Source organism: Canis lupus, chromosome 18, assembly GCF_011100685.1.
Source record: "Canis lupus familiaris isolate Mischka breed German Shepherd chromosome 18, alternate assembly UU_Cfam_GSD_1.0, whole genome shotgun sequence".
Classification (NCBI taxonomy): Eukaryota; Metazoa; Chordata; class Mammalia; order Carnivora; family Canidae; genus Canis; species Canis lupus.
Window position 1 is genome coordinate 15,286,287 of NC_049239.1, and position 23,840 is coordinate 15,310,126.

A 23,840-nucleotide genomic window follows, 5' to 3' on the forward strand; every position below is an offset into this window, starting at 1 on the left:
ATTAAGCTCTTGCTCCTCATTTCCCCTCCCCCCAGCCGCTGGCCACCACCTATCTGCTTTCTGTGGATTTGCTAATTCTAGATGTTTCACATAAATGGAATCATGCAATACAAAACAGACCTTTTGTGTCTGGCTTCTTTCCCTTGGCATAATGTTTTGAGGTTTATCCATGTTGTAGCATGTATCATTCTTCTTTTTCTTCTTCACTCTTTTTATGGGCTGAAAAATATTTCATGGTGTGTGTATACTGCAATTTGTCTATTCATGTGTTGATGGATACTTGAGTTGTTTCTAACATTTTGGCTCCTGTGATTATTACTGCCATGTGCATTTGTGCACAAAGATTTGAGTACCTGTTTGCAATGGTTTTGGATATATACCGAGGGGTGGAATTGTTGATAATTCTTTTTTGTTTTTTGAGGAACTGTGAGGCTGTTTTTGACAGTGATTGCGCCATTTTACATTCCCACCAGCAATGTACAAGGATTCCAATATCTCAATATCCTTAACAAGACTTATTTTCCATTGATTTATTTGTTTTTTTTCATTTTTATTATTATTTTTTTATCTATTTGTTTTTAAAGATGTATTTATTTGAAAGGGTGAGAGTGAGTGGGGGAGGGGACAGAGAGTCTCAAGTAGGATCCCCACTGAACGCTGAGCCTGTGGGACTCAACATGGGGCTTGACATCCGGCTTGATCTCAGAACCCATGAGTTCATGATCTAAGCCAAAACCAAGAGTCTGACACTTAACCGCTTAACCAACTGGGTGATCAAGGCAACCTTTATTTTCTATTAAAAAAACATAGTCATCCTAGTAGGTGCAAAGGGGTGTCTCATTGTGGTTTTGCTTTGCATTTGTCTAAGGAAATTGAGCATCTTTCATGTACTTGTTGGCTATTTGTATATCTTTGGAGAAACGTGTATTCAAGTCCTTTACTCGTTTTGAACATAGACCACTTTTTTAAGTAGAAAAGAATAAAAGCTGGCCTTACTATAGAAAAATGATTAAATGTAACATCACGAATAATGAAACAAACTGACATCATTTCCTTTCTGTTGCAACATACTGAGATGGACACAATATCATCCATATAGCGTACTTGCCAAAATTATTTAACTTGACTTTAACAGGGAACAGATGACTACAAACTGAGGAACATCCTGCAGAACAGTGAATTGGATTCCTCAAAAGAAGTCAATGTTATAAAAGAGAGAGAAAAAAAAAAAAAACCCAACAACAACCAGGGATTATTCTAGACTAAAGGAGTGTAAAAAAGACATGGCAATTAAATGTAATGGACGATTCTTGATTGTATCCTGGATAGGAAAAAAGTCAGCTACAAGGGACATTTTGAAAATGTGAATATGGCCTCTGTATTAATATTAAATTTTCTTGGTATGATAATGGAATTCTGATTGCGTAGAATATCCTTGTTCTTGGTACTTATTGACATGTTAAGGGTAAAGAGTAACGATGCAAAAACTTCAATAATTCAGCAAAAACGAAACAAAGGAACTTCCATAGGCACACATACACACAAGGAAAGCAAATGTGATGAAATGTTAAAAATCGGTGCATATGGGTTAATACGGGTGTTCATTATATTTTTCTCGTAACTTCTCTGTAGGGTAGATCTTTTTGAAAATAAAAAGTTGAGAAAGTACTTAACTAGAGAGAACAAACTGATGGTTACCAGAGGGGAAGTGGGTGGGGATGGCTGAAGTAGGTGCCGGGGATTAAAGAGTCCACTCCCTCTGGGTGATTAAAATAAAAACTTAAAAAAAACATGTTGAGAAAGTAAAAGTTCCATCAAGTCTGAGCAGCGCTTTCAGTTCTTTGGTTTTAGCATCTTTAGGATCAGACTAGTTACTTTGGTCAGCTAAGAACACAGTCGTAGAACCAGAGAGAGTCCGCGGTGGGGCGGATATCTTTCCAAGACACTGTAATTACTTAAACAAACAAAGGAAGAGAGTGCAGTTGTCATTCGGACCCACTATCAGCTTGATTCCCATCTTTATCAGGCGGCATGATCCATGGAAAGGCTTTGGAGTCAGCTAGGCCTGAACTTGCACGGTCCCTCCGCAAACTGTTCAACTACTTTGGACGTCGTCGCCTCCTCGCTGTAAGACGTAGGCAACAACTGCTTGGTGCGATTGTTGTGTTAAATCGTCAGACGCTTGGTGTTTGGCGAGCTGGGCTTTAATTCAGGTGCAAAGAACCCAACAAAACAAAACAACGACTTCATCACGCTTTCCATGCCGTTTGCATCTTTTCCCTCATTACGCTCCAAGCCCGCAGTGGGGTTAGGTGAGGCGGAAGGAGGAGAGGACTTCCCCAAGGTCACACGCTCGTGCGGGTCCCAGGTGTCCCCGCTCCCGGCCCTGTGCCCTTTCCACAGCCGCCAGAGGGGAGCGGGCGGCGCTCATGGGGATGCAGGGATGTCGGGGAGCAAAGGGGGCGAAGAGGCCGCGCGAAGAGCGGTGGTGCGAGACCCGCGGGGGCGCCGGCCGAGGAGGGGCGCGCGGGGAGCGCGGAGAGGCGGGGGGCCCGGGCCGCGGTGCGTGGGGCGGAGGCCGGGCGGCCGCGGCCGCGGGGGCGGGGGGCCCCGGACGCGGGGGGCGGGGGGCGGGGGGCGGGGGCCGGGCGGCCGAGGGGCGGGGCCGGGGGCCGGGGCCGGGGCCGGGGCGCGGGGGGCGGAGGCCGGGCCGCAGGCTGCGCGGCCGGGGCAGGTGGGCGGGGGGCGGGGGGCGGGGCGGGGCCGGCGGGGGCGGGGCGGGGCGGGGGGCGGGGCCGGCGGGGCGGGTCTCGGCGGCCCCCCGCGGGGAGCAGCGGCAGCGGCGGCGGCGGCGGCGGCGGCGCAGGCGCGGTGGCCGCCTCCTCCCGGCTGGCGGAGCGAGTGGAGGAGGCTGCAGCCCGGCCCGGCTCGGCTCCCGCGTCGCCGCCGCCGCCGCCGCCGCCGAGCCCCCCGCCCCCGCTCGGCCGCGTCGGGATGAGCTCCCGGAAAGGTGAGTGGCCCGCGGCGAGCCCTCCTCCCCGCCGCGCGGCCCCTCCGGCCGCCGGCCCGACCGTTAATGGGTGTCTTCTCTTTCCCCAGTGCTGGCCATTCAGGCCCGAAAGCGGAGGCCGAAAAGAGAGAAACATCCGAAAAAGTGAGTCCGTGCCCCGCGCCCCCGGGCCCCCGCCCCCCCGCCCCCGCCCGGGCAGGGCAGCCCGCGGCCGCGCAGGGGAAAGTTGCGGGATCCCGGGGTCGGCGGGCTCGTCCCCCCCCCACCCCCCGGGGACGCGGGCGCTCGCCTCTGCGCCCCGGCGGGCGGCCCGGGGGGAGGGGCGGGCGGGCGGGCGGGGGAGGGCGCGTGCGGGCCCGCGGTGCCCGGCCGAGCACCCTGGACCCTCGGACCCCGGACCCGCTCCCGCTCCCCCGGCGGCCGCCCCTCCCTGCGCGCCGCCCGCCGGGGTCGCTGGCGTCCCCGCCCCGCCGCGCCGCGTGCGGGCGTGAGGCTGCTGCTCGGCTCGCACCTGGGCACCGGCGCCCGGGAGCCGTGGGCTCCGCGTCCTCCGCGTCCTCCGCGCGCTCCGCGTGCTCCGCGTGCTCCGTGGGCTCCGCGTCCTCCGCGTGCTCCGTGGGCTCCGCGTGCTCCGTGGGCTCCGCGCGTGTGTGCGCGCGCGTGGGGCCGGCCTCCTCTTCCCCCCCGGCTCCCCGCCTCCCGGCCTCTTTGCGGAAAGCCGGAGCCGGGTGTCCAGCGGCCGGCCCGGGGGTGCCTGGCGCCAGCCCAGCTCCGAGACCTGAGCGCGCCGGCGCCCGCCGGGTCTCCAGTCGAAACTTTGCGCTCGGGCCGAGCCGCGCTGCGCCCCCGCCGCCCCGGGAGCTGGCGGGAGGGGGTCCTGCTGGAGCCGTGCCAGCCCCCGCCCCGCCCCGCCCCGCCCCGCCCCGCCCCCCAGTCCGCGCGGACCCGAGGGGGAGCCTTTCCTGGAGAGCCGCTCGGAGACCGCGCAGCGCCCCCGCCCCTGGCTTTCGGCGTCTTTCGCTCCTGGATGCGTGGCTTCTCCCTTCCTGTGGAGCGAGACACACTCCGTGGCATTGGGGGTCTTGTAGGGAACGGCGGCCCGTGATCATCCTCAGGACCGGGTCTCGGGGGATCGCCCTGCGGCGTTCCTGGGCTTCCCCCTCCTCGGCGCCTTGGTCTCTTGCCTGCAGAATTTCCTGCCCTCCCTGAACACTGCCCTGAGGCCTCACCAGCGCGGTGCTGCTATCATGACAATTTTTCTGTTCACTCGAGATGGGATAGGGCTTGTAAAGCATTTTCAGGGTTTTCCAAAATGGGCATCTCGCTATAGTTAATGCCTTTTCTTGGAAGACAAAAAAAAAAAAAAAAAAGATTATATTAGAGTGACGGAAACATACTTATGAAGGAATTGAGGAACTGGTGGGTAAAAAAAAAAAATCTGATACTGGATTCTTAAAAGGTGAAAACGGGATGGACGCGGTAGTTGGAGATGCTTTACAAAATGACTTGGCCAGCTTTCAAGTCAGGGCCTTAAATTTGGGATTTCCTTTGAATGTCGGAAGATGAAGCCCGCGAGTAAGGAAGAACTGTAACGTTTAGGATCCTGAGTATTGGGTTTTAAAAACAACCTTAAATACAAAGCATTTATTTTCACATATTGCATTATGTTTAGAAATGTAAAAGGGAATTGGAAAAAAAGCGCGTCCTCGGTTTTGGGAATGGCTATGTGTGTGTATACACGTATGTAATGTGTATGTTGTATGTGGGCATGCGTGTAGAAAAGCAGTTTTAGTTAACTAAGTCAACACGTATTTCATATTTTCATGTTTCAGGGAATGACTATCCTAATGGCCAAGAGCCTTTTTTGGTCTGCTGCAGTTTGGATTTATGTGGTATGTTTATAAAGAATTAGCGTATATCCACAATATCCAGTTTTTGCTCTCAGAGATAACTGTACCTATGTGGTAAGATTTGAGGGAAAAGCCCCCCAGGCAGTGGCAGAGTGACTTGAATGGTTTGCAAGGTAATTAACAAGAGACCAGCCCAATTATATAACAGATTAATGGGGTGCCATTTTTTGCTTAATTCTTTGAATTAAGACACTATTTTAAAGGAATGCTTGATATGATTTATTCACATATTCAACAAGTATTTGCGTGCCTTTTCTTGGAGTTGGTGATGGAGCTTTGAACAAGAAAGTCAAAGCTCCTCATGAAGGTTATATTCTGTGGATATTAGGGGGACCACCTAGGAAGATGACAAATCAGGATGGCAACTTCAGGTAGTGCTAAGGGATAGGGACCAAATTAAGATGAGGTGCCTTAAGTGATAGTGATGACATTTGAACACTGCGCCAGGCACGGTGCAGATAGCTTTACACACCTCTTATCCCTTGTGACAACACTAGAAGGTAGGCACTGTTATTAGTTACCATTCTACAGATGAGCAACTAACATTTCCAGAAACTAGAATGAGGAGGAGGAGATGGGAGTGTGGCAGAGGCCTTGGGGAGGACTGGACTAGGAATGTTAGAAGACCCTAAAGGTCAGGGTGACTGGAGTGCTGCTGGAGAAGGTGGGGCCATGGGAGGATGAGAGCAGGTAGGGCCTTGCCCTGTAGGCCATCAGAGGATTACCCATGGGAGTGACAGGGTCGGTTCCTGTTTTAAAAAGAGCACTGGCCATCTGTGGAGAATGGATTGTCAGGGGTAGGGAGAAGTAGAAACTGGGAGCTGGCCTTCCGTCTATGAAGGAAACCATGGTGACTTGGTTCAGGGTGCAAGCAGTGGTGCTAGAAGTGGTGGAAGAGATTTCAGGAGAGGCCTGCTGGTCTGAGAAGTCCTCATTTTACAGTCAGCCCTGACAGAGGTGATAGTCTGGACCAGAATTCAGGTCTCCTGATGCCCAGTGATTTTATTTTTTCATTAATTCTCCAGTGGAGGAAAAGGAATAATAGGTCTAATTTTAAACCATATAAATAAAAAGATTGGCGAACCTAAATTGTGTAACAAACAACACGGGCCTGGTTTGATGTAATATGATCTACTTTTGTCATTATCCACTTGTATACACAAGCTGACTCTTCATTTTCATTCAATTCATTTCTGTGAGCTTTTATGAATTGAGCCAGTTCCCATAGGCTACTTTTTTAGTACGCTGGAATTTATGGTTGTCAGGAATAACATTAAGATTTCTCTAGTTAGCTGAGTCAAAAATTTAATCTTGTCAGATTGTTCCAGTGAGTTTAGTTTGCTAATTATTAATTGAGCTGCTTTGTGAGTAACATGCAGCAGGGAGGGATGACAGTGTCAATTCAATCGTGAATCTCAAGAATTAGCTAAATCATATGGCTTGGGGTAGTGTTGCTTTGGGGCATGAATGAATATAACATTTTTGAAGGATCTTTATTTTTTGTATGTATGTAACTTTTTCACTAAGACAATTCATGTACTAAAAGATTTAGCTTTTATTTTATTTTATTTTTTAAGATTTAGCTTTTAAAGTGTATAATATGCTGGTTTTTAGTATATTCACAAAGCTTTGGGACCATCACAATTATTAATTTGAGAATATTTTCATCCTCCCTGCCAGAAATAAACCCCATACATACTTAGCAGTCATTCCTTATTTTCCTCTGCTCCTGATTTGTTTTCAATCTCTACAAACTTACATATTCTGGATATTTTATATAAATGGAATCATACAATGTATTAGTTTGGGGTCTGATTTCTTTCGCTTAGCATAATGTCTTCAAGACTCATCCATGTTGAGGCAAGTATTGGTACTGAATTTATACTGCCAAATAATGTTGCATTATATTGATATGCCATGTTTTACTTGTCCATTCGTCCATGATGAGGATTCAGGTTCTTTCCGGTTTTCTTTTTTTTTTTTTTTTAATTTTTATTTATTTATGATAGTCACACAGGGAGAGAGAGAGAGAGGCAGAGACATAGGCAGAGGGAGAAGCAGGCTCCATGCACCGGGAGCCCGACGTGGGATTCGATCCCGGGTCTCCAGGATCGCGCCCTAGGCCAAAGGCAGGCGCTAAACCGCTGCGCCACCCAGGGATCCCTCTTTCCGGTTTTCGACCATAAATTATTATTTTAAAAAATACTTTATTTATTTATTTATATTTATTTATTTTATGATAGAGAGAGAGAGAGAGGCAAAGACATAGGCAGAGGGAGAAGCAGGCTCCATGCACTGGGAGCCCGATGTGGGATTCCATCCTGGGTCTCCAGGATCGCGCCCTGGGCCAAAGGCAGGCGCCAAACCCCTGCACCATCTAGGGATCCCTATTTATTTATTTTAGAGAGAAATAGCATGTGTGCAGGGAGAGGGGCAAAAGGAGAGGGAGAGAATCTCAGGCAGACTCCACACTGAGCATGAAGCCCCTTGCAGGGCTTGATCTCCACTACCCAGAAATCACAACCCAAGCAGAAACCCAGAGTTGGATGCTCAACTAACTGAGCCACCCAAGCGTTTATTTTTTTATTGTATAAGAATTATTATAAATTATTTTTGTATATGAATTATTTTTTAATTCCTTTAAACATTTTATTTCATCATATATATTTTTTAAAAGTAATCTGTACACCCACTATAGGGATTGAATTTACAACCTCCATGAATATGAGTCACGAGCTCTACTGACTGAGCCAGCCAGGTGCCCCAACTCCTTTATTTTATTTTACTAAAGAGATTTTGTTTATTTTATTGGGGGAAGGGCAGAGAGGGAAGGAGAGAGGGACAAGCAGACTCCTCCTTGAGAGCAGAGCCAGAAGCAGAGCTCGATCTGATGACCCTGAGATTCTGACCTGCACCAAAACCAAGAGTTGAACTCCTAGCTGAATGCTTCCCCTAGACGCCCCCAACTCCTTTTTTTAAAAATTGAACTTTCATTTTGGAATTGTATGACTCACAAGAAGTTGCAAAAATGGTACAGAGTTCCCTGTATAGCCTTTATCCAGCTTCCCCTCAGTGGTGGTATCTAACATAGAACATTATCAAAACCAGGGAATTGATATTTACACAATACTATTAACTGAAATAAGATTTGACCAGTTTTTGTTTATACACTGTGTGTTCTCTCAAATGGATCACTTGTGTACATTAGTATAGTCATGACCAGGATTAGGATGCAGAGCTGCTTCACCACAGAAAAACTTCCTCTTGTTACATTTTATTTCTTTTAAAGATTTTATTTATTTATTCATGAGAGACAGAGAGAGAGAGAGAGAGAGAGAGAGAGAGACAGGAGAGACACAGGCAGAGGGAGAAGCAGGCTCCCTGTAGGGAGCCCGACGTGGGACTCGATCCCAGGACTCTGGGATCATGCCCCGAGCCAAAGCAGAGTGTCAACTGCTGAGCCACGCAGGCCTCCCATCTTGTTACATTTTAATAAGAGCCAGACCCTCCCCTGGGCCCTAACCCCTGGCGAGCACTGATCTGTTTATTCCTAATTTCGCCACATTGAGACTTCTATAAGGGAGTTACACAGTATGTAACTATTTGAGGTTGTCTTGTTTCACTCAGCACAGTGCCCTTGAGACTCATCCGTGTTGTTGGGTGTATCATTAGCTCATTCCTTTTTACTGCTTAGTAGTATTTCATGGTGTGAATGTACCACGGTTTGTTTATCCATGTACCTGTTGAAAAACATATGGATAGTTTCCAGTTTTTGATTATTAACAAAGCTGCTGAATATTCGTGTACAGTTTTTTATGTGAACATGTTTCCATTTCTGTAGGATAAATACCCAAGAGAATGATTGCTGGAGGGCTTATGTGTGACTTTCTAGCGGGTTAGCAACTTGTTCTTGATCTGTCTTTCCGTCTGTCTCTTTTTCTCCCTCTGTACAGTATCTGTGATCTCTGTGCGTGCTGTTGATGGTGAGATTCTGTGCTCTATCTTTTGGGCTTTGACTCTCTGTTGGGTGGATCCTGTAGGTTATCACTTATCTGTGTTCTCTAGTATAAGTTCCGACTGCTGCAGAAAATGATAGGCACAGGATTGGTGGCACTGGATGAGTAAATCACACAGGTGAAACAATTTAGGAATGCTGTCAGGCAAGTTGATATCTTTATTGGGGAAGCCTCAACCCTTTCCTGTGGTACAAACTCAGGCTCACAAGCCCATGACCTTGGAATACCTATCATGGAAGATAATCACTTATTTTTGACTTCTTGTTTTGTTACGCGCTGTTTACTCAGCAAATATTTTTGCTTACCACAATACAATTCATTTTTAAAACAATTTTTCATTTACTAATTTGGGAGAGAGACAGTGAGAGCATAAGCAGGGGGAGGGGCAGAGGGAGAAGGAGAAGCCGACTCCCCTTGGAGCAGGGAGCCTGATACAGAGCTCCATCCCAGGACCCTCGGATCATGACCTGAGCTGAAGGCAGACGCTTAACCAACCGAGCTCCCCAGGCGCCCCCCAGAATACAATTCAACATAACACATATGAAGCAGATTCCTAGAGCTAGGCAATGTGTTGTATGCTAGGAAGATTAAGATAAAGCTTGTGTCTCATGGTCAGTAGACCCTTGTGATAAGCACTGTGATTTAGAGGCAGTGGCATTTTGATTGGTAAGGGAAGGCTTTAGGAAGAGATCTGGTTTAATTTTAGCACTACTGTTATTCTAATGAAATAGCCTTTTAAAAAATGATTAAAATTAAGTAATATGGTCTTGGTGGACAATGCGGACAGTACAGAATAATTTAAAGAATTAAACATCAGTTGTAGATCCACTGATTATTTTGGTGCATATTTTTTTCTAGCTTTATTGATATATTATTGCCATATAACATGTAAATTTAAGGTGCACAACATGATGATTTAGTGCATGTGAAATTGTGAAATGATTGCCACAGTAATCATAGTTAAACACCTTCATCCTCTTACATAATTACCTTTTTTTTTTTTTTTTGGTGGTGATAGCAATTAAGCTCTACTCTCTTAGGAACTTCCAAGTATATAATACAGTGCTGTTATAGTCTACTTGTGCATTTTTTAATTGAGTTGTAGCATATATATGTATGTGTAAAGTGCACTAATCCTAAGTGTACAGTTTGATTTTTACATATATTCATACCCTTATAACCACCACCCAGATGCAAGATACAGACTCTTCTAATACCTACCTTATAAGGTTGGTTCCTCAAGCCTCTCCCCAGTTTATACCCTGCCACCCAGAGGTAACCATTTTGCTCCTATCTGTCATTACTGATTACTTACCTGTTCTTGAACTTCATATAGAATATACTCTTGTGTCTGGCTTTTTTCACTCAACACATCTGTGAGATTTGTTCAGTGGTGTTGCAGGTACCAGTAGTTCACTGTTACTGCTCTGTACTATTCCATTGAATGAATATACAATTTACTTGTCTTTTCTGTTGATGAGTATTTTTTCTTCAGTCTTTAGTTATTATGAATAAAGCAGCTATAAACATTCTTTTTTTTTTAAATCTCATTACCATACAGCTTGTAACTGATGGTATTATTATTTTTCTAAGATTTATTTATTTGGAAGAGAGAGTGAGCTGGAGGAGGGCCAGAGGGGGATAGAGAGAGAAAGAGAGAGAGAGAGAGAGAGAGAGAGAGAGAGAGAGAAAATCTTCAAGTAGACTCCCTGCTGAGTGTGGAGCCTAAGGGGAGGGTGGGGGGAGGAACTCTATCCCACAACCTTGATATCATGACCTGAGCTGAAACCAAAAGTCGGATGCTCAAACGACTGAACCAGGCAGCTATAAACATTCTTGTACTGTCCTTTTGTGGACATTTGCATTCATTTCTCTCGGAGATAAGCCCTTGCAGTTGAATTGCTAGGTTATAGAATAGATATATGTTTAGTGTTAGTAGTAATGGCAAAGATATTTTCCCCTTAGCTTTATTATGAAATGATTTTGATTGAACTTTTTAAATTTTGGCTATTCTGGCTATATATTGATGCCTCATTGTGGTTATGTTTTGCATTATTCTGCATGATGGTGTTGACCATCTCTTCATATGTTTATTGGTCATTTTTTTTTTTTTAAGATTTTATTTGTTCATGAGAGACACAGAGAGAGGCAGAGACATAGGTAGAGGGAGAAGCAGGCTCCCTCTGGGGAGCCCAATGCACGACTTGATCCCAGGTCTCCAGGATCACACCCTGGGCCAAAGGCAGGCGCTAAACTGCTGAGCCACCCAGGCGTCCCTGTTTATTGGTCATTTGAATTTCCTATTTTGTGAAGTGCTTGTTTTGTCTTTTGCCCTTTTTAAAAAATTTGGCTTAAGTCTTTTTTTCTTACAGAAAGTTGACACTTTTATTGAGATATAATTTACATACCATACTTCTGTTTAAAGTGTACAGTTCAGTAGTTTCGTAGATTCACAGAGTTACATTACACTGGATCTTGAAGATCCAATAGTAATTTGCCAAGTAAGAGGGGACAGAGTGAGGACCTTCTAGGCAGAAGCAGCATTGCAGCTGATATAGACATGCGGAGGTGTAAATGGTATGCTTGTATTTCTGGAATGTCAAGCAGGTAGGAAAAGCTGGGGTGCAGGGTGTGGTGAGCAATGAGTGGAGCTCATTTGTCTGAGGCAGTTGACAAGGGACTGGGGAGCTGTTAAGAGGCACAGGTTGAGATTTTTAGAAAGATTAGCTACTATGTGGAGAATCGCTTAGAGGCCAGGAGTTCCATTAGGAGGCTATTGGAGCAGGCTTCCGGAGACTGATGGGTATTAAGGAAGCAGTAGAATTCACTGGGTTTAGTGTCCAATTTAATGTGGGAGGAGCGAGATGTCTGGGTGGCTCAGTGGTTGAGCATCTGCCTTTGGCTCAGGGCATGATCCCCGGAATTCCCGCATGGGACTCCCTGAAGGGAGCCTGCTTCTCCCTTTGCCTGTGTCTCTGCCTCTCTGTGTGGCTCTCATGAGTAAATAAATAAAATCTTTAAAAAAGAATAATGTGGGAGGAGCATGGGAGGGGTCTAGGAGGAATTCCGTTTCTGAATGAGCAAAATTTGTGGATGTGGTGTTGTCATTCCTCAAGATAGAGAATGCAGAGCCTATTTGGGAAAAGCTAATGTTGGCTCTGGTTAGGCTATTAGAGGTGTCTGGGTGGGTCCAGTGAGACTAGTCAGTGTTTGCAGCTAGAGCACTGGGAAGAGCTGTGGTTGGGAGATGTGAATTGGGAGTTGTTGGCAATCGCTGTTGGTGGCTATTGGTTGAAGGTGCTGAGTGTGAACAGAAGAAAGCCATAGTTAGGGTTGGTAAAGGAGGAGCCAGAGAGGAGAACCAGGAGAAAGGGGATTCACAGAGACCAAGAGAATCGTCAGCCGAGTCATAGTCTGCAAAAAAGTTCAAGTGAGATGAGCCCCAATCTTGACCTTTGATTTTGGCAGTTCGGGAGTCATTAGAGACTGGTGAATTTGCATGAGTGAATAGGGTGACTGGACAGTGGAATCTTTTTCTCTTTTTAAAGGATTACTCCTTGGGACATCTGGATGGTATAGTCGATTAAGCACCGGAGTCGTGGTTTCACTCAGGTCGTGATCTCAGGGTTGTGAGTTGGAGCCCTGCCTTGGGATCTGAGCTCAGTGCAGAGACTGCTTAAGACTCTACCTTAGAAAATTACTCTTTGAGTAAACTTTGTGTAAAGGAGAAAAGGTAGGGACTGGTTCTTGAGAAGTGGGTCATGTCCCCCCCCCCCCCCCCCCCCCCCAATCCCATGTAAGCAGATGGCAAGGAGTTAGGGAGAGGTTGAAAGGTTGAAAACACTGTCAAGGAGGATTTTGGAGCAAAAGCTGAGTTGACAGGAAGGGGTGGGATCAGAGACAGGTTTGTTTTGGACATAAGGACAGTGACTTTCCCTGATATGAGGAAAGCTATAGGTTGCATGTTTTATTTTATTTATTTTATTTCTTAATTTATTTTATTTTTAAAAAGATTTTATTTATTTATTCATGAGAGACACAGAGAGAGAGAGGCAGAGACAGAAGCAGGCTCCATGCAGGGAGCCCGACACGGGACTTGATCCGGGTCTCCAGGATCAGGCCCTGGGCCAAAGGTGGTGCTAAACCGCTGAGCCACCCAGGCTGCCCAGATTGCATGTTTTAAAAAACATATTACTAGATCTTGCTGGAGTGTTACATAATACATCATATAGGTGCGGTTTTATCTTTGGAAAATTAAAAACACTGGAATGGAGTTACATCTGGCCCTGGGGATTTTGTACCTGTTGTAAGTGCAGGAAAGGTTGGCTGTTACTAGGCTTCTGGTGTTACTGCTGTCCTATTTTCTCAATGACATATCCAGCTGTCCCAACTCTGTTGTGTTTCCACATATTGAGTATGCTGACTTCTCTCTGCTGTAATTCTATGTTGTTTTAATTGCTTTAGTTTTCAATACATTTTACCGTTTTTTGGTAGGCCAGGGGCTCCCTTACCTCTCCTATATACACCTTACCCTTCTTTTCAGAATTTTTTGGCAAGTCTTGCATAATTATTCATTAAGATCCTATTTCCAAGTCCCCACCCCCATTGTTTGCGTTTGATGTTTGGTTTGAGGTGATTGAATATGTAGATTAATTGAGGGAGACCTGAAAAGTTCTGAATTGGAAACACATTTTAAAAAGTGACTTTATTTATTTTTTATTTTTTATTTATTAATTTTTATTTATTTATTAATTTTTTTAAGATTTTATTTATTTCATGAGAGAGACACAGAGAGAGGCAGAGACATAGGCAGAGGGAGAAGCAGGCTCTATGCAGGGAGTCCGATGTGGGACTTGATCTCAGGACTTCTGGGATCACTCACTGGGCCAAAGGCAGATAGATGTCCAACCGCTGAGCCACCCAGGAGTTTCACATTTTTATTTATTTATTTATTTTTTTATTTTTATTTTTTTTACATTTTTATTTTTTAAAGCTTTATGCTCAACCTGGCCCTTGAATTCTCAACCCAAGATCGAGAGTCACATGTTCTAATTAAGCCAGCCAGGTGCCTGTAAAAAAGTGACTTTAAAAACATTATGTATCATATCTGGAAACTGTAGAAATATATAAAGAGGAAAGCAAAAATGATTCATTGTCAATATCCAGCAAGATATGCACAGATAGGATTTTGTTATATATAGGATTCATTTATTTCCTTCTAGGCTTTTTCCCCATTCTTGTGTTTTTTAGTTTGCTTTATCATTGCATATATGATTTTGTATCCTGCTTTCCTTATTTAGCATTTTGTCATAAACATCTTTAACGTCCTTAAAAACTTTTTATAACCAATTACTGACTGTTTAACATTGTAATCTACTTAACTAATTCGCTTAAACATTTTTCTTTCTAGACAAATGTTTCCTGTTTTCAGGAATTATAATACTATAGTGAATACTTTTGTCTGCATTTCAGATTTTTTTAGCCTATGGATTTCTAGAATGGAAAAATTGAATCAAGGCAGTGAATCTTTTATTTTTATATTTATTTATTTATTTATTTATTTATTTATTTATTTATTTATTTATTTATTTAAAGATTTTATTTATTTATTCATGAGAGACACAGAGAGAGAGAGAGAGAGAGAGGCAGAGACCCAGGCTGAGGGAGGAGCAGGCTCCATGCAGGGAGCCCGACAACGTGGGACTCAATCCCGGGTCTCCAGGATCATTCCCCGGGCTGAAGGCAGCGCTAAACCTCTGAGCCACTGGGGCTGCCCAAGGCAGTGAATCTTTTAAAGCCAAATTTTGGAAAGCTCTCGTAAAGAAGAGTTAGCAGGACTAGAACTAGCTAGAACATGAAGAAGGAAAGCAATGTAAAAAAATGGCTGCATGAGTTCTATCTTAAAATGTTACACTTAAGAAAGAATAAGAAAGTTGGGCAGAGTTGTTTGGAGATGGGGAAAAAGATCTTGTTTTAGACACATGGAATTTGAAATGGCATGTGGCGGGCGGCCCCGGTGGCACAGCAGTTTAGTGTCGCCTGCAGCCCGGGGTGTGATCCTGGAGACCCGGGATCGAGTCCCACGTCAGGCTTCCTGTATGGAGCCTGCATCTCCCTCTGCCTCTGTCTCTGCCCCTCTCTCTCTGTCTCTATGAATAAATAAAGTCTTAAAAAAAAAATGAAATGGCATGTGGCCAAAAGTAGGGACATTGGAGGGAGTGGGTGCCCCAGTGGGAGGCTGGGACTTAGAAAAGACATTGAAGACTTTTTTGTTTTTAATGATTTTATTTATTTATTTGAGACAGGCAGCGATAGCGAGAGAGCGCACTAGCAGGGAGGAGAGGGAGAAGTTGGCTCCCCAGTGACAGGGAGCCTGATGCAGGCTCCATCCCAGGACCCTGAGATCATGACCTGAGCCTAAGGCAGCTGCTCAACATTGCCAGCATTGGCTCAGGCCACCGGGCACTCTGAGGATGGTTTTGGGTGGCAGGTTCAGCTTACTGATGTAGGAGGGCTGTGGCCTCAGACTTGGGGAATGCTTGTTAGACAAAATAAGCTAAAGATCAGAGTAAAGGGAACAAATAAATACAACAGAGAAAAGTGCAAGGACAATGAAATTTGACAAAAGTTTGTTAGATTTGTTCATTTAGTTCATCATCATTGATGGCCTTCATATTTCAAGGGTTAGTATTCTATCTATCTTGACAATTTAAGAGTCTTATGCTCTACTGACTGAGCTAGCCGGGCATGCCTGTCTTGACAATTTAGGAAGAATTTACTGGTCATAGGTATACCCAGTGTACCCCCTAGGGTATACTTTCTTAACAACTGTTCTGTGTACCGTGCATCAGTATTAACTGTAGTCATATGCTGCATCGTACCACTTCCCCTGTACTTATTTGTCTTAAAAATTTGTACATTTGGCCACTTTCCTTTACTTCCCCTTTCCGTCATCCCCTGCCTCTGGTAACCTCAAGTCCTATCTTTTTAAAAATTTCATTTTTTAGGGGCACCTGAGTGGCTCAGTCGTTTAAGTGTCTGCCTTTGGCTCAGGTCATGCTCCCAGGTTTCTGGGATGGAGCCCCAGGTCAGGTTTCCTGCTCAGCAGGGGAGTCTACTTATCCCTCTTCCTTGTCCCTCCCCCTGCTTGTGTGAGGTCTCGATCACTTTCTTTCTGTCAAATGAATAAATAAAGTCTTTTAAAAAAATTTCATTTTTTTAGAACAATTTTAAATTTATGGAAAAGCAGTTAAGGTAGTATCAGGAGAGCCTGTGATACTTATTTCGGTCTCACGTGACCCTGGATATTTGATCCAGGCTACAACTAACTGTTGGCAAAACAATGAGACTTCTGTTTTTCTTTGTTTTATGGAATTACATTTGTTATTATAACTTAACGATTTATTTGCTTTTTAAAACAACAGGCTTGTGTACAGCGTTAATGAGGTTCCATCTTAAAGTATAATTCCACAAACGAGTTGAATTTACTTCCCTCCCTTTTTTTTTTTTTTTTTTATTCAAAGACAGAGAGAGAGGCAGAGACACAGACAGAGGGAGAAGCAGGCTCCATGCAGGAAGCCTGACTTGGGACTGGATCCCGGGTCCCCAGGATCACATCCCGGGCTGCAGGCGGCGCTAAACCGCTGCGCCACCAGGGCTGCCCTACTTCCCTCCTTTTAAATTGATTTTATTGGGTTGATGTCTCTAAGACTCCCAAATTTGTATTGATTACAGTGATTTCAGCCATTTCCCCCAGAAGGTTCTCAGTGAAGAGTGGCTTATCCCTCCTCTGCCATCCTTTCTGACCAGCTCCTCTGAGCCGGGTTCCTCAGGGAGTGATCTTCTGTCCCCTGCCATCAAGCCTAGCATGACCATGATCCTGACTGTTCACTTCCTCTTGTCTTGAAGATTTTTTCCCCTTATTATGTTAAAGATAGGATAATTGAGAGAGCAGTCTATCATAATAAATGCTCTGTAAGGACTGGAGTATAGGGAAACTATCTTTTTTGAGGGATTAATTTTTGGGAAAAGACCATGTTTTCTATATTTGGGCATATATGAGTCTTGAGCCTTAACTAGCTAAGTCCTGCAAAATGTATTATGTAATGTTTTGCCCCCAGTATTTGAATGAAGTTCTACATTGAATATCTTTGTAGTCACACTACTTTGCTAATAAGATTAATGATTGATTTATCTATTCCTGTGTGCATTTATTTCAGCTATCTCTTGGACAAATAATGTAAATATTTTTAGACATCCTTCTTAAAGTGTGGGACCTAAAAAGATCTGGTCCAGTCGGAACATCCAGATGAGGTTGTTGAATGAATGCTCTGAGCATTGTAACCCATGACTGTTACTCACTTTAGTGGAGCATAGAGTGTGGGTGTCCTGTCCCCTGTAGGACTGAAGTTTTGTAGATGTGCCTGCCCTTGGGTGGGCAGGTGTTAACTAGGTAGGGTGCAGGAAGGAATAAAGAAAGACTTCCACCACCTAGGAGTACCTTGTAACCCGAAGCAGAAGTCTGAGATGTAGAAGAGAGAACAGCTCACTTGGAAGGAATTCCCAGCTCCTGGGAAGCCTGTGCCTGGGTGCTTGCTTCTGGCACCCAGAGAGCAGGGGTGCTCTGATGCTTCTACCAGCTAGCTACTGCTGCCACTTACAAAGGGAATCTTATCCTACTGGTTATTTTTATTTCTAGAGTATCTCACTGAAAGATTTTTTTTGAGGAGGAGGTACGATGTGTTTTATCCCAAAATATGTCATAACTGAATGTCACTTGCGGCATTCATGTGGAATTGACTCTTTCACAGATGAAGCACACCACATGAAGGCTGTGTGTCTGAGAATGCAGTGACTGGCACCCAGACAAGTGTTTTTCACCCTTGCTTTGCAGGAGCAGAATGCTTTTTTATTTTTATTTTATTTTTAAAAAATTTAAAAAAGATTTTATCTGTTTATTCCTGAGAGACACACAGAGAGAAGCAGAGGCATAGACAGAGGAAGATACAAGCTCCATGCAGGAAGCCCGATGTGGGACTCAATCTGGGACTCCAGGATCATGCCCTGGGCCAAAGGCAGACGCTTAACCACAGAGCCACCCAGTCGTCCCCAGAATGCATGCATGCATTTATCTATCTATCTATCTATCTATCTATCTATCTATCTATCTATCTATTTTCCCCAGAATGCTTTTAAAATCAGATTTTATAGAGAACTCTTTTATGTAAAGTGGAAAAAGTTCTGGGAGAGTTGACAGGTTAGGGGTCCTGCTGCCTGGCCTTCCCCTCATCCCCTGTGGTGCTCACTAACTGAAGGCCTGAAGCATCTAAATTACTTGATTAAAGTTACTTACCCTGTTTAATGCTTGAGCCCGTTAGTGTTCATTGAAACTCTTGGGCCCTGATTCAGTGGTCTTTGAAACCGCCATTTGATCTGCAGAAAAAACAAGCAATTCTGAGGCTGATACAGAAGATAGTTTCTGGGGCACCTGGATGGCTCAGTGGTTGGACCTCCTAAAGAGATCATTGCAAGAACCCTATTTATCATGTAAAGATGTTATTATTATTATTATATTTTTAAAAAGATGTATTTATGTATCCATGAGAGACACAGAGAGAGAGGCAGAGACATAGGCAGAGGGAGAAGCAGGCTTCCCATGGGGAACTCAATACAGGACTCCATCCCAGGATCCTGGGATCACACCCTGAGCTGAAGGCAGATGCTCAACCACTGACCTACCCAGGTGCTCCTATTATTTATTTTTTTTAAGATAACCTCTATACCCAGTGTAGAGCCCACAACCCCATGATCAGGAATCGTCTGCTATACTGACTGAGGCAGCCCAGGCACTGCAAGAACTTTATTTAAAATTATTTTATTTTATTTTATTTTATTTTATTTTATTTTATTTTATTTTATTTTATTTATTTATTTATTTATTTATTTATTTCTGTAAAAAAAAGATATTCTCTTTTCTTTTTTTTTTTTTTTGATATTCTCTTTTCTTGAGTGGAGATGATGACTAATGGCATGCTGCATGGGTCTGGATTTTTTTATCATGTGCATATATAGTAGGAGTGGGATGGAAGTTACCTTAGGTAGAAAATTTTAGTGTACGCTAAGATAGTTTTTAAAAAGTGTAGTTTTGTTTTCTGTTTTAGCTTTGAAAACTTGCATTTTGTTTTGTTTTTTAGTAGCTACAAGGCCGAGGCTTTCAATGTCCTTTATATAGCAACTGATACTCTGTAGGTCTAACAGTAACAGAGCAGACCTTTTAAGGGAAAGCTCTTATGCCTACTACCTGCAGCATCTTTGCCATCAAGTAAGGGACACTCAAAGATAAGTTTAGTTTTTAGAGGATTCTGGGCTTTGTCTATTACTTTGTGTAGGAAAAGGCAATCTCACTTTTCCAACTTACCAAGGAAGATATGATGAGTTCCCATTTTCCCAAAGTCTGGTTTGCCTTTGAATATTCTTTACTGAGGCTGATATTGCTATCAGAGGTAGCTGACCAGGGTTTGAATTTTGAAGAGATCATTTTTCTCAGTGGTATTAGATAATTTAAATTTTTCTAAAGCTCAGTGTTTCCATCATAAGGTAGAGGTTAGGTACTCAGAGAGTAAATGTGAGGATTAAGTGAGATACACACACACACTCTGTGTGGCACGTAATAAATACTCAGTAAGCAGTAGCTCTTAGTTTTATGTTTTAGTTGTATTTTAGAGATTTTCATAATAGGAAAAAAGATAAGCTATGGAATTGTGAAAATTTATCTAAATATGTACATGCCTTTATTTTGGTTGGCCTGAATTTTTAAAAGTCGAACATTAATGTTACATTAATTTCAGGTGTACTGTACAGTGATTCAGCAGCTCTGTCACAGTACCATTGATTATATGCCCTCTGCTGTATCTTTCATCCTGGTGACTGACTTGTTCCACTGCTGGAAGGCCGAACCTCCTCCTCTCTGCTCCCACTTTGCCCATTCCTCTATTCTTACTCCCCTCTGGCAACTATCCGTTTGTTCTCTGTATTTATGGGTCTGTTTCTGCTTTTTTGTCTCTTCATTTGTTTTTTTAGATTCACCCTAGAAGTGAAGTCATGTGGTATTTGTCTTTCTCTGTCTTAACTTCAAAATACCCTCTAGGCATATCCATGTTGTTACAAATGGCAAGATCTCATTTTTTATGGCTGAGTAATATTCCATTGTGTTTCTCTGTGTGTGTACACACCATATCTTTTTTATCTCTTCATTCATGGAGACTTGGGTTTCTTCCATGTCTTGGCTGTTGTTAAGTAATGCTGCAGTGAACATAGGGGTACATATATTATTTCTTCAAATGGGTGTTTTTGTTTTCTTATTTCCTTTAAATACCCATTAGTGGAATTATTGGATCAATATGATATTTCTCTGTTTAGTTTTTGGAAGAACCTCTAAACTGTTTTCCACATGTTTGCACCAATTTACATTCCCACCAACAGTGCACGAGGGTTCATTTTTCTGCATATCCCCACCAACACTTCTTTTCTTTCTATCTTATTTTTTTTAAGGATTTTATTTATTTATTCATGAAAGACACACAGAATGAGGCAGAGACACAGGTAGAGGGAGAAGCAGGCTCCCTGTGGGGAGCCTGATGTGGAACTCGATCCTGGGATTCCAGGATCATGCCTTGGGCTGAAGGCAGATGCTCAATTACTGAGCCACCCAGGCGTCCCTTCTTTTTTCTTTTAAAGTTTTTATTTATTTATTTTATAGTAATCTCTATACCCAGCATGGGGCTTGAACTCACAACTCTGAGATCAAGAGTTGCATGTTCTTCCAATTGACCCAGCTAGGTGCCTCAACACTTCTTATTATCTTTTTTTTTTTTTTTTTTTTTTTTTTTAAAGTAAACTCCACCTGCTGCATGGGACTTACAGGATCCTGGGACTCTGAGATCAAGAGTTGAGTACTCTATAGACACTTAGCCAGCCAGGCACCCCTTTGTCTTTTTGATTTTAGCCATTTTGACTGATGTGAGGTGATACCTCATTGTGATTTTGATTTGCATTTCCCTGATGGTGAGTGATGTTGAGCATCTTTTCATGAGTCTGTTGGCCAGCTTAAACCTTTTATCTTTCTGTACCAACCTCTATAAGTTATTATAGGAGGCATGTTGTCTAAGTACACATCCTCAAAATAAGTTAGAGCAATGAAATTATTTCTACAAATCATGAAGGAGATATTCATTGTTCATAGCAGGTGACTTATGTCTAGATGTATAATTTGAAACTAGAATAAGGGGGCAGAGAGGAGGAAAAAGGAATGGCTGATCCCAATAGTCATTTAAAATTCTTAAAAATTTATTTTAATTTTTTAAAAGATTTTTTATTAGAGAGAGTGTACCCCTGAGTGGAGGGGGGGCAGAAGAACAAACAAGACCCCCCTGCCCAGCAGGGAGCCTGATGTAGGGCTCAATCACAGAATCCCCAAATCATGACCTGAGCCAAAGGCAGACACTGAGCTACCCAGGTGCTCCTTTTAAGTCCTGTTTATGCAGATTCTAAGAGGGAAATAAACATTTGGTATCCCTTATTTTATGAAGTGAATGTATTTTGGGTAAGATTGAAAAGTCACTTTTTGTAAAGGGAATTCTAGTTTCCTGTTAGCAATAATAAGAAATCAAAGTGATGTTTTCTAAAACAAAAAAACAAAAAAACCCAAAGTGATGTTTTTCCATGAAAACATTCCTTAATCGAGTTGAGAAGTTTGGCTAATAAAGGATTAAGGGGGATATCAGGCCTGAGCCATAGTTTTGTTGTTAGGGTAGGAAATGCTTTGCAGCACTGCCTATGGGGTGCAGGGACTTTGTTTTCCCAAGCTTTACCTGTCATATTTTCTGTAAGACCAGAGAAATCCCTCTTAAGGTAGAGATTCTTGACTCTGTAACCTGAAGTTTTTAAAGATTTTGAAAATAAACCTCATTCCTTCTTTTTGATGAAGATGTACTCTTGTATGTCACTATGAAAAAGCAAATATGGTTGAACATGGCCTTAATTTTGAGCGGAATATATACGACATTGAGCTACATGAAATTGGCTTTTTTTCCTTAAATGTTGGGTTCCATCAGATTTCAGGTGGTTCATCTCCTATCCATAAATTGCTAATAGGGCAGCTAATGTTTATTAAGCATTTGTGCTGTTAGTTGTGTCTTGGGCATTCTACTAAATGCTTAACATGTACTTAGGTTTAATTCTAACAGCCTGAAATTGGGCTCTCTAAATTTTCAGCTGTCCAGAATCCATTTATCCTACTGGAAAGAGGCCTCAGTTTTTGTATGGGGATTATCCCTTATCTATTTTTGGTTCAGATAATTCAGGTCTTTTCCCATTTCCCCTCGAACTCCAGGGATAGAGCATGTCCTGTTTCAGGTAATGTTTTCTGCTTGCCTGCCACAATTAGAGACCACCTAGAGCTCATTGCAAGGCTTTCTGGAAGAAGCTTTTGCTTTCTTTGGCTTGACTGTGAGAGTTTGTGAAATGGAGTTATTGAAGCCATTTTGTCACCAGACTGATCCTGCAAATGAGCAGAGAACAGACCCTAACCAAGAGGTGGAGAGAGACTCAGTCCTGAAAATGATGTTCAAACTCTGTCTGAAGCAAGGGCTACCTGCTGGACTTCAGTTATGTAAGCCAGGTTGAGTTGAGATTTCTATTACCTAAAATGGAAAGAGCAGCATTATTCATAATGGTGAGTGGAAATAACCCAAGTCTCCATTAACTGTTGAACAAGTAAACAAAATATGATATATCCACATGCTGGAATATCATTTGGTAATAAAAACAGTGAATTATTGTTATGCTAAATGAAAGAAGCCAGTCATGAATGACCAAGTGTTATATTGATGTGAAATGTCTTGACTAGGCAAATCCATAGAGATAGAAAATAGAGAAGTGGTTGCCTAAGGCTGGGGGGAGGGGAAATACAAAGCTGTTGTTGATAGTTAATGCGTTTCTTTTTAGGGTGATGAAAATGTACTAAAATTTATTGTGGTGACTATACTAAAAGTCATGGAATTGTACACTTTGAATGGGTGAATTCCATGATCTGTGAATTGTACATGACTAAAGCTATTATTTAAAAAAACCTCAAGTGATGTTACCAAAAAGCCCTGAAAATTCTAACAGATTACACTATTATTTTTTTTTTTTTATTTTTTTTATTCATGAGAGGCACAGAGAGAGAGGCAGAGACACAGGCAGAGGGAGAAGCAGGCTCCACACAGGGAGCCTGATGTGGGACTCGATCCTGGGACTCCAGGGTCAGGCCCTGGGCTGAAGGCGGCGCTAAACCACTGAGCCACCCGGGCTTCCCACAAAGGCCCATTGTTGAGTGCTGGATGGTTTGAGTGCTGGGGTTCAGGACACTTGTCCGAACACCAGGTCTAAGCTTCCAGCTGTGCTGCCTTTTCTTTTTGTTTTTTAAAATATTTTATTTATTTTAGAGAGAGAGTGTGTGCTCTGGCATGTACTTGGGGGCAGGGGACTGGTGGTGAGGGGGAAAGGGAGATCTCAAGCAAATTCTGTGCTGAATGTGGAGCCTGATGAGGCGCTCAGTCTCATAACCCTGAGACCATGACTGAGCCACCAGACACCCCTGTGCTTCCTTTTCCAAAGATAAATAAGACTCATCCTTATGGAACTTGGGAGCTGGGAGTTCCTTACCAATTACTTGATCTAACCCTTTCATTTTACTGATGAGAAAATTGAGCCTCAGATAATGCCATGACTTACTTGAGATTGCCGAGTTAATTAGCAGCAGCCAGGGATTTATGACCTACTCAGAGACAGGCAAGTAAACAAGTAGCAGTGATAAAAAGTATAAAGGGTAGAGAGCAAATAGAGGTACAGGCATTGTGCTGT

At 43.4% G+C, this 23,840-nt stretch overlaps 1 protein-coding gene across 16 annotated transcripts in view; it reads left to right on the top strand.

Annotated features, from left to right (window-relative positions):
• Window positions 1-23,840, top strand: part of SRPK2 (SRSF protein kinase 2) — a 248,782-nt gene that overhangs the window by 3,404 nt on the left and 221,538 nt on the right. For 7 of the 16 annotated variants that reach the window (XR_005373185.1, XR_005373186.1, XM_038562752.1 and 4 more), the window contains exons 1-3: window positions 2,027-2,127; window positions 3,100-3,154; window positions 4,843-4,902. The exons of 2 other annotated variants lie outside the window; for them this stretch is intronic. Coding sequence is in view for 11 of the 14 variants with exons in the window: in XM_038562752.1 (XP_038418680.1) it covers window positions 2,032-2,127; window positions 3,100-3,154; window positions 4,843-4,902 (211 nt within the window). In the remaining 3 variants the exon portion in view is untranslated. Of the gene's footprint in view, window positions 1-2,026; window positions 2,128-2,414; window positions 2,563-2,915; window positions 3,011-3,099; window positions 3,155-4,842; window positions 4,903-23,840 lie in introns of those variants that run through there. 7 more of the 16 variants (XM_038562748.1, XM_038562749.1, XM_038562753.1 and 4 more) reach the window with 7 other exon arrangements.